At 41.7% G+C, this 12416-nt stretch overlaps 1 protein-coding gene across 1 annotated transcript; it reads right to left on the minus strand.

The window, feature by feature from the left end:
- Nucleotides 1-3304: 3304 nt before the first annotated feature.
- On the minus strand, nucleotides 3305-12397 carry LOC111259392 (uncharacterized; the record flags this gene model as incomplete). The annotated part of the gene is given in 8 exon segments (XM_022831365.2): nucleotides 3305-5599; nucleotides 6018-6758; nucleotides 8072-8263; nucleotides 8490-9350; nucleotides 9537-10131; nucleotides 10483-11255; nucleotides 11590-11757; nucleotides 11928-12397. Coding segments are annotated over 8 exon segments (4994 nt in total), but the record flags the coding sequence as incomplete, so codon positions are not given.
- Between the last annotated feature and the right edge of the window lie 19 nt (nucleotides 12398-12416).

A 12416-nucleotide genomic window follows, 5' to 3' on the forward strand; every position in this document is an offset into this window, starting at 1 on the left:
GAACCGGTGCTTTAACTTAGTAGATTATAGTAAAAACACCTTTCAATGGATAATGGAAATTGCTCTCCAACGATATCAAGATGATATAACGTATCACCCGATGTCCTGTGAAGTGATATCAGAGATTGTATGAATTATATGCTAGCTTTTTCCTATATGACTAATCCACTAAGTCAAATCAACCTGTTGCGTCAAGGGATCATAATTTACCAAATCTCTGTAAACTCGCTGTCATGTTATAGATACACGTCATGCAGATATACGTAGATTAGTCAGTTTTGTCTTGAGTGCAGCTAACATACTAACGTTTATTCTATTTGCCGTCCTCACTATTGGTTTATTATTGATATACTAGTTGCATTTTCAGGTTATTTAAACAAGTAAAATTGTTTGCAAAATGTTTACTGTGTAAGCCATCATTACGGACTTCTATACCCATCTGGAATTCGTCTATAGTTCAGATCGGCCGCAGATATGGCAGGTCTACTTATCGTCTTTATGAGGCAGCTGCACTCGTTGCTGTCATATGGGCTATGCAGCATTTACAAGCCTATCTTATTGTAGTTCAACAATAGATTGTCGCCTCAGACTCATCAGGCTAAATACTAGACGCCCATCAATCGTTAAAGGTCGGGCAAGCTCTCTGAAACTAAATGCAGTAGCGAACTATTGTGAAAAGTCCCAATTGGGCGCTTGTGTCAAAGATGGCGGTCAATTTGAAGACAATTAGTTTTTTTGCAAAGGTTTCTCTTTTCGTGAATGCAAGACAAAATGTGACTATCAGAGCTGTTAAGCACAAAGAATCAGAAATAATGATAACGATCACTTAGCGACAATGAATTTAAATGACAATTGATTCGGGAGAAGTGCTGAAATTCAGTTTTCTATTGATATTTGGATTGCAAACTTTACAAAAAATATATAATTCTCTCTCTTATCACAGATGCTAAAAATGACTACAGTTTTAGTCAATACATTGCTGATAACGGCGAGCTATTGATCCATAACGAGCATTTTAGTTGTCGAAGTGGCTCAGTCGGAACGTTTAAGTCAATCTGTTCTGGCGTAGATTACAGTTTCAGGGGAGTTCCATAAGAAGTCCAGGTTGGCGAGAGGAGTAGGATGTTTCATAGGGCCTCTTTGGCCAATTTATTTGTTTTTCATAAAGGTATGCTTTTACATGAATATGATAGCGTACAGATGCTCCGTTTTGTTGGCAATAAGATTTGCTATATTTATCCTCCCGAGTTAATGGTTCTTGAAGCAATTGGCAACAGTTACTGTGCTGCCAAGAAAATGCTCTAATATACCTAATGCGTACGCCTTCTCCCAGCACAGACATATATACATATATATCACGATCCACGAAACATTCTAACGCTATTCATTTACGAATTCATTTCGATGCAATTCATGTACAAAAATGAGATGCTGCTCGAAAGAATTGCAGTTGTGCGCCATAACTACAATAACAGGCGAACCGCTGAAGCCGGGAGGCCAGTCAATTCGGGGGTCGTAGCACGTAGAAGTACTACAAAGCCAAGGTTTATAGTGACAATTTTCGGCGCCAAGAAATTCGCCAGTGAAACGTATCTTCCTAACTAATAAGTGATGTCGAGATCTGACAATGTTCTGATTCGAATTAGACGAACAGGGCTCGTATTTGTTTTATGTGGTGAGTCGATCTTTACTGTCTGGAAAGATAAATAGCAGACCCGCCTGAAAGTTCATGGGCCTAACACTACGGTGTATATGAAAAAAACCGAGGTTAAATTAGTGAAGTCGAAGAAACTGATGAATGGGTACCTCATGGTTTGAACGAGGATCAAGAATAAACGAGGAGGGACTTGCTTGTCTTTGCTGTTGCGTTATAATAGTGACCCATTCTTATATCGAACTGTGACATGTGATGACAAATGGATCGTCTACAATGATCGCAGACAATCACAATATTGTGCCTATAAACTTGAACCGATCGGACATCACTCAGGATTTTGCAACTGTACATACGGTTGGTGATGTGCCATCGATCTGATTCCATACATCCACTGATGTGATTGTCTGCGATTATTGTACTGCTTACGAACGACTGAACTCCGTATATCACTATGTCTGTCTAGTAGTTTAACGTACGTATTACCCGCTGCATCTCGATGAGTCCTAATTACAACTACGGCCATTAGAGATGATGAAAAATTCTGCATTAAGCAGCCAAAATGATTGAGCAGAAGCAAATCACTCCTATTGCAGGACGACACCTGACCTCACACAAAATAAAAGTGACAGTTGAAGCCTCTACGCGGTATTCGCTCATACTCATTATATTACTACGCAGTAATCGAATCCTATCGAAACTGTTAATCTTCCATAATGCTCTAACACCCTTGAGCAAGATTTTTGAGCATTATAAGATTACGCTTGAAACCGTACCAATTCCCGGTAGTGTTCCAGGACTCTTGAGGTTTGACAAGCCTATACCTATTCTCATTTTTGGCAACAGAATTAAGCTACTGACGTCAGCTCCTACCGTAGTACACCAAGCTACATTTTCGTGAAAATGCTGATTTCGCTAGAGATTCCGTAGAGGACGTCTATTGATCATAGTTTTTTGCCAAATCGTTATTAGCTTGGTTCGTATAGAGCTGAAGGTGGGGTACAGTATTTTTAGAGAAACGAGCCGTCGGTGCTAGTAGTCTTCTCATTTTATATCAGGAAAATCCTTTAGATTTAATTGGAAAAACTTTTTTTTACCCGCCTTGTCATACCGTCCGTTTGTTTGCCAGTGAAATGTTCAATTGACGTATCTTTTATTGCTTTGTCCGTACGTAACTAAAGGTAACGCAATGACTATTGCAGGCCGCTTGAACTATACGAAAAGGGACAGTACCACAACTTCATAACCATCGACGAGAGGAAATTAGAATTGCGCCGCTAAGTTGCATCGGCTAGAGTAGAATCGTAAAGCGGAATATCTCTATGAAACGCAAGATACCCGTTGAATATAGATTCAACGGGTATCTTGCGCTACAGTTCCCCTATTTCGGGCCATCATTTGCCAAATTTCCAAGCCTATGCGGCACTAGAAACGCTGACTTTGATTTTACTTACTGACTCTGCTTTGCTTTGTACTCCGTACCACTATCCTAAGCAAAAGAACCACACAACAATGTCTAGTCATACGATTGACGACTCGCATGCTGGAACCACAAGTCACCCCTAAATTGTCATGTAACTCATGTACGTCGACTTCTATAGTTGAATGGAATCAATAATAACAATTACTATTGTTATTATATACTAATGTTTCTGTGTCAGGATAAACGTATCAACATAGTACTCATTTATTTAACATTAACATGTCTTTTTACAAAGCAGCTCCATTTCTCTACATGACAACAACCCATCGGAGTTTTGCGCGGTAACTTATAGAATAGTAGTCTTCTGTCGAAGTGCAATGTGCGTTTTGTTGTCTACTGTCATAATAAGGCGCTGAGCTACGGTAGTTTGCAGTTTAACACACAGAATTTTTTCTGACTAACGACTCAAGCAATGAAGTTCTGACTTTCTGAAGGTAATCGAATCTGACAAAAAAAAACGTACCACAGCGTCTAACTACGATTAAGCAACTGGAGTCAATGTCAGAGACATTGTGTTGGTAGTCCAGCTGTCCTGAGACACAGGCCTCAGCAGAGAGAAATTTTGTGCTTTCTTTGACCAGCTACGACCGGATTCATATGAAGTCTCATCGTGGTATATATACTGATTTCGTTCGCCACAAACACTCAGCAATGATCTTTTTTAGATTAACATACAATTTCTTTCGTTCAACTATTGTAATTATTCATTGCATACAGACAAACAGATCAACAGTTATATATGAAAGGCTTTGGGTTATACATATGTTTGTTCAAGCACCCGTCTGCCCAATGCAACATTAACTAGACGTGTGAACTCCGTTAACAGAACAAATAACATTCTATTATATATTGTCGTTCGATTAAACAGAACGTCTTTTTTCTAACAATAAAAACCATATTTTCGTCAACATCACTGTCTATAGTACATACTGATGCATGACGTACTCGTAAACAATCTATTTATATGTACACGTTATCCAATCTCCCACATGATAATTCTTATTCCGTCTACTATTTTCTAAACGTTCGCCAGTCGATATTGCCCAATGGACCTTATTAATACATGTGCTCACAACTTCTAACTTATACAAACGTACACACACACACACTATACGAAGTTCGTTCGCGAAAACTTCTTCAAAGACTACTTGGTCGTGACGCAATAGCGACAATAACATGGAGAGAGATCATTTTTACGACCATTACAAACCTTTAACTTTCCTGACTGTTAACATCTTCCGCTCATTGCGGTGTACTCTCTCTCTCTCTTAGATTCCAGTCAAAGTTTCGTCCTTTTCGCGCGCATTCGCGTTCGTTTCACTACCTAAACTGGCGGATGAAAGGGTTGTATTCGCGGCCGCCAAATCGATTGGCGTGACGTTACAATTGCGCAGAATGTTTTGCTTCAAACTGGAACATGTTGTTTCTACTGGCCCTGCGTTAGCGGCTACCAGTTGTATATAGTCCGGCAACCTGGCAGTGTTAGGGAGAGATATGGTACGTACAGCGAACGGAGACAAAGGTGATCGTGAATATCTCCGGACGAACGTAACTGGCCTATGCCTTGTGTCAGTCCGTAAAGCAGAAACTGTGGTAACTACAGTGGACTCAATTAGTTCCTGACGATTTTGTTGCTCCTGCAGCTCTAACTGAGCGCCTCCGTTAATAGAAGGTGGACACAACTCGTCCGCCGAAGCCGGTGTCGAACGTGCCAGCGTCTTCATGGAACCATCTAGTTCGAATAAAGTTGTCGCGACGGTTGTGCCATTTTGATCAGTGAATGTAACGAAAGACTTATCACTGCGTCGCTTTCCTACAATCGTACCACCTGCTATGTCTATTGGACTAGTGGCTGACCTTGTTTGATCACTGGCGTTCTGCGATTTCGCAAGTTTCGACAGCTGCGTATGCTGAGGAACCGTCAAGCCGACGGTCTCGATTACGTCAGTTCGATTGGCGCCGTTCACTGTTGAATTGCTAATGTGCCGCTTTATTGGCGTAATTATCGGAGCGCCGCCGCGTAATGGATTAGCGAATGTAACATTTGTGTTACTGGGAAAAGGCGAAAGAGCGCGAAGCGTCGGTAAATGACTATACCTGCGAGGGCTCACGCCTCGAACCCGTTGAATAGGTCGATTGAACTCGCCGCTCAGTGGCATCGATACAGAACCTACAGAAGTTGTGGCAATAGGAGCAGCCGCAGCCTCGAGTGCTGTTATGGCGGAAGAGCCTGCTTGTCCTATGCGGAGAAATTTCTTGATGAGACGCGGATGCTGTGCTGAACTAAACGATGCATCGACTGCTTTAACCAACATAGGCTCCTGTCTAGGCAGCACTGACTTCGTCACCACTGCCCTCATAGGGTTCGAAATGGAAGTAGACGACGGAGAATCTGAATTATGTACATCTACAACAGCCACTTCGTCGATAGTTTGCTCTTGCTTGGCAACTGGAGACATCATCTATAAACATCGAAAAATGAAAGAAATGAATGAAAACAAAGTAAGCACGTCTGAGTACCTATAAAGCTACAATAGCATATAATCGACACCTAATGCAACATAATTGTTTTATTTTCAGACTGCTCCGTATCCATAGCGTCCAATAATCAACTTAATGCTGTAGAGTCAACCGGATCACTCCCGCTATTTGAAGTAATATTTGCATAGATACTAATGGAAACTTTTCTACGACATCTGTTTTCATTGTCGACAAAATTCTTTAATGCTTAGTAAATAGTTGGTATAACTATTATAACTATCATAACTTCGAACTATGTTGTTAAACGCTGTTGAACCAGTTAAGCTTGACGTGTTCACATATGAGGCTATGGCATAGCCGTGTGATCGCATACACCTATCTATACTGATCGCAACCTACCAAGAAAATTTGTCCAGCAGGAATGATTGGAGAGATCGGCACGACAGGATTCGTTGACGACGGCAATCTCAGTGACGATGTTCCCGGATGAATTAACCGCGGTGACGGCTGATGTACTATAAGTGTAGGTGGTGGCCGACACGATTGTGGGGGTGATAAGATCACATGTCGAACGTTTGCGTGGGGTGCATTAGTTATACAGGGGACAGCTGGGACAATGGGGGGAGACTGAACCGAACTTAACGAACCTCTTGAAGATATCTGAGGGTCCGAAGCATAGCCAGGTTGAGACGGGGCAAGGATCTTCAGATGACTAAAACTATTGGATTCAGGTAGCAACGCCAGAACATTCGAACTGCGCGGTTTTGGCATAGGAGTGGTCCTCTGTGAAGCCGGCGAATTAACGGATTTGGGTCTCTTCGTCGGCGGATCTGCCAAATAAGATTCCTTTGACTGAAGCGGTTGCAGATTTTGTAGTTTTTTTTGTCGGCACTGTTGTTGCCGTTGCCACTGCTGCTGCTGATGCTGCTGCTGCTGCTGCTTTCGCACCTGTGATGATCCCTTTGAATGAATTTCTTGTGAGCCTTGGGGTAGTGTAACCTCGTAGATTTCTTCAGGCAACCGGTCAGCAGGTAATCCTCGGTGGGGAAAACTTTCTGATACAGTGTTACGAATAGCTCTTATTAGCATCGAACGTTTGCGATAATTTTGTAAAGATCGTTTTGTCAATTCGGCCTTTTTCTGTAAAGTAAAAAAGACGATCATTGTTATCATTACACACATGAAACGAACCCTAAAGAAAATATTTCTAAAACGTTTGTGTAAAAATATAAGAATATGCGACTACTTTCCTGTCTCAGACACATTGATCTAAATAACAAAAAAAAAGTAATTAATTAGAAATTAGGGTACATTTGCGAGCCAAACGATCATTACACGTTACCGCCCTGTTAGCGATTGTGTTGTACTAATTGAAAAAATATTGTCCTAAAATATTTGTCTACCTACCAGATGATACCGACTCCAATATTACTTAACATCTTTCTGGAATCCTAAACAATATTTTTTATAGTAAATTTGCGAATTTCATACTCTTCCTTCGGCGCTCCAAATTTACCCATAACTTAATGTAAGCCATCTGCGAAATCTATTGAGGACGTTTCATAATAATGTATGTAATGCTTTATGTGTGTTTTGACCCCAAGCTCTTTGACTTTTGCTATTAAAGCTAAATCAGCTTCGCTAACCTGTCAAGGTTTACGTTGTCTAGGATGATTGAATAACTAATTACATCGCCGAATAGGCTCGTCTTCCGTTAGGACAAGAGATTCCTCTTATCTCTACCATGATGAGTTTGTAGTTTCTCTCTCGAATAAACACTTTTCCTCTATGACAAAAAGAAGATAGAAGCATACACAATACGACAATGCCCGCCAAAGTAGTTCCAACGTATTGCTGGCATCGTATACACATATATGAATTAACCTGCACAAGAAATTTTTTGCTATACGTACATTTACATGCAAATGTGCTTTGTATTCATCGTCCTGTTCCCGCACGAATACGCACAAGTCTGGTTAAACATCCGTTCTTTCTTGCATTCGTTCCAGTATCCTTGCTATCGCTTTTCCCCCGAACTTTTACCGGTGTTGTCATCTTCGTGACAAAATGTCGAAATAGCACAGCTCATTCTGAGACGACATCTTTAAGCTTTGGTATAGTTCTCGTACATCGTACAGCCCTGTCATATGTTATATCGGTCAGTTGACTTTTTCGTCTATCAATGGCCTGCTACATTTCTGGACCCCTCTGATTGATAATTTCTCCTCACGGTCTGCTTATCCATAGAATTCACCTTGCAACAGCCATCGTTTGACCATCGGATATCGCGTAATTTGCGAAATAAAGCAGTTTATGTAGCAATCTAGTTTACTCGATTTGGATAATAATTTTCATGCTCGGAATAGTGTAGCTAGTACAACAACGATAGTACGTACATAAATGAGTTTAGATCAGGTTAGCGATAGTATATCCGAAAGATGCAATGTACTTACCAGCTTCAGACGTTGGTTTTTCCACATAAGCAGCTTTTTATAGCGCAATAATTGGATCTGGTTGCGCACCTCAATGCAGAACGATTTCCGGAAGTCATGTAGGAGTTCTTCAGCTCCTACAACGCCAGGTTTGTTGTACAGAAGATTGTTAAGCTCTTCAAGGGCCTTTATTTCTTCAGCGGTTACATCATTCTAAATAAAGAGATAGAAAAAAAAACACGTAAACAAACCGCTGAATTACCTACAAGGGTTGTCTACATTCAGACGCGTAGACTTACCCAGCTAAATAAACCATACTAGCTTCAACTACTCGCACAAAGCGAGGTTCCAATCTGCTGTCAGCAACGAACGTGCTCAAAACACGAATTCTATTAAGTACGTCATATGTTAGTTACAAGTCACACTGTACCATACCTACCACATCCGGATGAATGATCACTTTACTATTCTTAATGTCCCTGGGCAAGTCCGGACCGGTCCCCCCGTCGAGAATAATTTCATGCATTCGTTGACAATTAGCTATCTGTTTCCCGGCAACAAGTTTTTGTTGCCAAGGGGCTGTTTGGCGCCTCATTTGTTCAGGCAACCCCACATTTGCTTTTTCCGATATATCGAGGCTGGCAGATTTCGACCTACTCATATTTCGTGATTTCAATTTCAGCAGGAAAGTGTTTACAGGGAACCTCACAGGTGCGATGGTTTTTCCGTAATTTTCACTGCTACTGTTTACAGCGGTTGCTTCGTCACTGAACTCCCCCACACGGCTCCCAGCGTCCTCCCGGTATTGGTCAGTCCCCTTCTGCGGCAGAAGGACTTGTTCTGGTGCACGACCGATATCTTTATCGAATCGGTTTTTAGTGATTTCATCATCAGCGTCGCTACGGTCACCATCATACAAAGTGAAGGATCCAATACCTTCGGCTAAGGCATGCCCTTCGCTTTCACCAGGAACCAGAGGCAGCTCTGTGACCTTAATGCCGTAACCACTCGCCATTCGTTTTTGTTGAGTCCTATTGTCACTATGTAGCGTTGGCGCCATTGTGAGCTGACTTCTTAATTGGTGCCACTGTCGCGCATACTCCATTTCGACTTGACGATTTCGTGCACGGGCCCGTTGCTCGGCCTCGGCCTCATATTTTTTCATGATGCACTCCCCAACCAGATAGTCAGCTAAGCGCGAGTTGCGTTTGACAGTTCGACCTCGACGCGTCATATTCGAAGTTGCTAAGGATGAAGACAATGAATGTGGCGATAACGGCAGACCGGTTTTGCTGACAGTCTACAAGGAAAAAATGTAGGATGGACATGGAGATAATTAAAATTAAAATAAACTAATATATAGTATAATGAATATTTTGTACAAGGAAAAGAATAAACTAACCTACACAACTCTAAAAAAAACGACTAGCTCTATCTATTAAAAAAAAATATTTAATCATAATTTTATGTGGAAATAAAATGCTACCTTATTGTTTTGTAGTATAGCCGTTTGTTGTTCTTGTACTTTCGTAATCGAGTCACTCGAATCGTTACCGCCGAGGACTTTGGGCCACTTAAGGACAGGCTCCGATGGAGACTGCTTCTCCGACAGCACTGCATCAGGTAGCAATCTCTTTTTCCGCTGCAGGTTGTTGATGTTGTCTCTATTTCCATGATCCTCATTAGCAACGGCAGCAATCGTATTTAGAAGCTGCGTTCGTCGATGTTCACTCTGCCGAACGATTTCATCCGACGTTACAACTGCCGAGGCCGCATATAGAATTGAGTTAAGCGTTAACGAGAGACTTGCGAAATCCTGTTGGTACTTCGTCACCGCTATTCGTGAACCCCTTTCAATGACAAGTAGAGATTGACGAAGAAGACGCGAGGCCTTTTCATCGTCCCATGACTTAGACTTCCGTGCATCACTTGTGTGAAGAACGACAGGCACCAGCTCCTCGTCGGGCGCTTTAGGATTTTGCGATGTTCCTACTACATTGTCCGAAATGGCCGTACCACAGATTGGAATAGTCTTCACTCGATGCATCATAGATCGCTGGCGAGGCTCATTATCACCGTATCTAATTTCATGCGTTTTTAACAGCAACATAAAAATATCAATGAAGCGTAACAGGCACTACTAGCATTCGGGATAATTCTAATGCTTGCATGAATCTGTGTATTGGAATTGGGAAATATATTAATTAGATTAGTATTATATTTCATGAACAGGTGCGGCCAACGTCTTATGTTCCGTGTGCCGCCGTAAATAGACAATGATATAATTATTTCAAAAAATTGTAAATGTCTGTAGTTCCAATAAAGTCACAACGTCTTAGCACTTGCGTAATGTGACCTCATCGGTATTAAGCTGAAAATACCTGCCCTACTGTACAGCATTTTTGATACAAATAGTGAACGCTAATACGTACTCAAGGTCGTTAGAGTGGTCAACCAGCTTGTATGCGTGCGGAAAGTTATTCTTGACAGACGAATGTTGACATAAACCCTCGGGGGCGGCTTCTATGGACGTTGCTGCCTCCGAATTACAGGTTCGTTCGGAATCTCCAAAAGAAGTAGGTAGTTTTACGCAAGACGGGGGTATCTTAAGCCTAAGAGGAGGGACAAGCTGGGGTTTCAAAACATTCTGTTTCTGGAAATTCGCTTTGTCAGTAACAGCAGAAGCCGGAATAAATGACAGTGCTGCTCTGGGGTTAGTGATTGAAGGAGCGCTGCTTGTGGAACCTGAACCTATAACGGCAGTTCCTTTTTTACCTTCTATAACTGGTGGTTTGCCAGCGATGGATTTTAAGGTCTTCCTTTTTTGAGATTTTGCCTTTTCGGCAACAGCTGGCACAGATGAGGTCGTTAGGTTTCTAGTAATAGGCGAAACGGCGGGGCACGTTGAAGCACCCTCTGTGTTTGATGAACCGTCAACGATCGCTTTAATGGCTTTCGGCTTTCGAGGCTTTGTCTGTTTCGCAGAGCACGTGTGCGAAGACAGTGTCGTTGAACAGCTTGGATTCGCGGAATCGCTGCTTGTAAGGGCAGGTAAATCTGAAGTAAGCGCACCCTTTGTTGCTGAGGGACTGCTAGCCAGAACGGTCTTTAGCAGGACAGTTTCCGTACCAAGTACTGATACTACAGCCCTTTTAGGAGAAATCGCTGCGTCGAGGTTCGGCGCCACTAAGCCCAGAAAAGTCATCTATTTGGGCATAAAGAAGTTGTGGCCATGTTGACACATGTTAGATTAGACATTTCAGCTACGTGATTTATAAATTAAACTAACTTGACCCACGTTTAGCTCCCCTAATAACTAATTTGAAATAATATCTAAAGTCTGGAAGCTCAAATACAAATCGGTATTTGCATTTTTGTTATATGTACCATATAATTTCCTATAATTATAAAAAAGTGAATTATGGTGAAGTTTATATATAAACTTCACCTTTACTTTATAAATAAAGTATAAATGCAGTATCCTTGCCGATCAGTATTTCTGTTTTAAAATAAGTTTCGGCCAAGGCTACACATTTTACCTTGAGGTTTCGGTTGCCTTTGAGGTATCTTTGCAATTCTGTAGAGGCGAACGGATTCCGCGTTGAATATACGCCTCGTTCTCGGGCCAACCGTTCTTCCTCTTCGACCAGCACCGCATTCACTAGGCTACGAACTACAGCTTCGACTATATGATGGCTGTGATCCGGCTATGCAAAATGAATATAAATAATATGAGGTTAACCGAACTCGAGCTGTTAACAACTACCATAGGTTAGATTATAGGGAAAAATATAATAGTGTTATTATTAATAATACCATTGCTATTTATCTGACACCAATATTTCGATCAACTGCAGATTTTTCGTTTATAACTAACCTCGTCATTTTTGGGTATAACGCTCTCTGCTGATTTCAAAGGAGACGACGATGAACCAAATGAGGTAACTTTGAGCTTATTTTGAAGGGGTTTTGAAGGTAACGTTATGTTGGTGGCTCTTGGGGTAGGGATCACAGCATTTCGAGGAATTGACTGCGCATTTATAGGGCTGCTGTTTATATCGATCACAGCAGCGCTAACAGACGGCGCAGGTGCTGCGGCTTCCACTGGAGTTGAATTTTTTATTGGAGATGTTTTCTTCGAAGGTACATTAATATCTGCACGCGTTCCCGGAGATGTGGCCTTTTCTACAAACTTCGTATGCTTACAAGGTGTCCTACTTTTTACTGAAACCATGTTTTTTACGAGTATTTCATTTCCAACAGGAGTTGCAGTCTTCACATACGCGATGTTCTCCCCAGGCACCGTATTCTTTTCAGGTGTCCAATCCTCTATCGGTATCGTGTTCCCTGCAGGTGGACCACTAAC

Source organism: Varroa jacobsoni, unplaced genomic scaffold (assembly GCF_002532875.2).
Source record: "Varroa jacobsoni isolate VJ856 unplaced genomic scaffold, vjacob_1.0 scaffold_328, whole genome shotgun sequence".
Classification (NCBI taxonomy): Eukaryota; Metazoa; Arthropoda; class Arachnida; order Mesostigmata; family Varroidae; genus Varroa; species Varroa jacobsoni.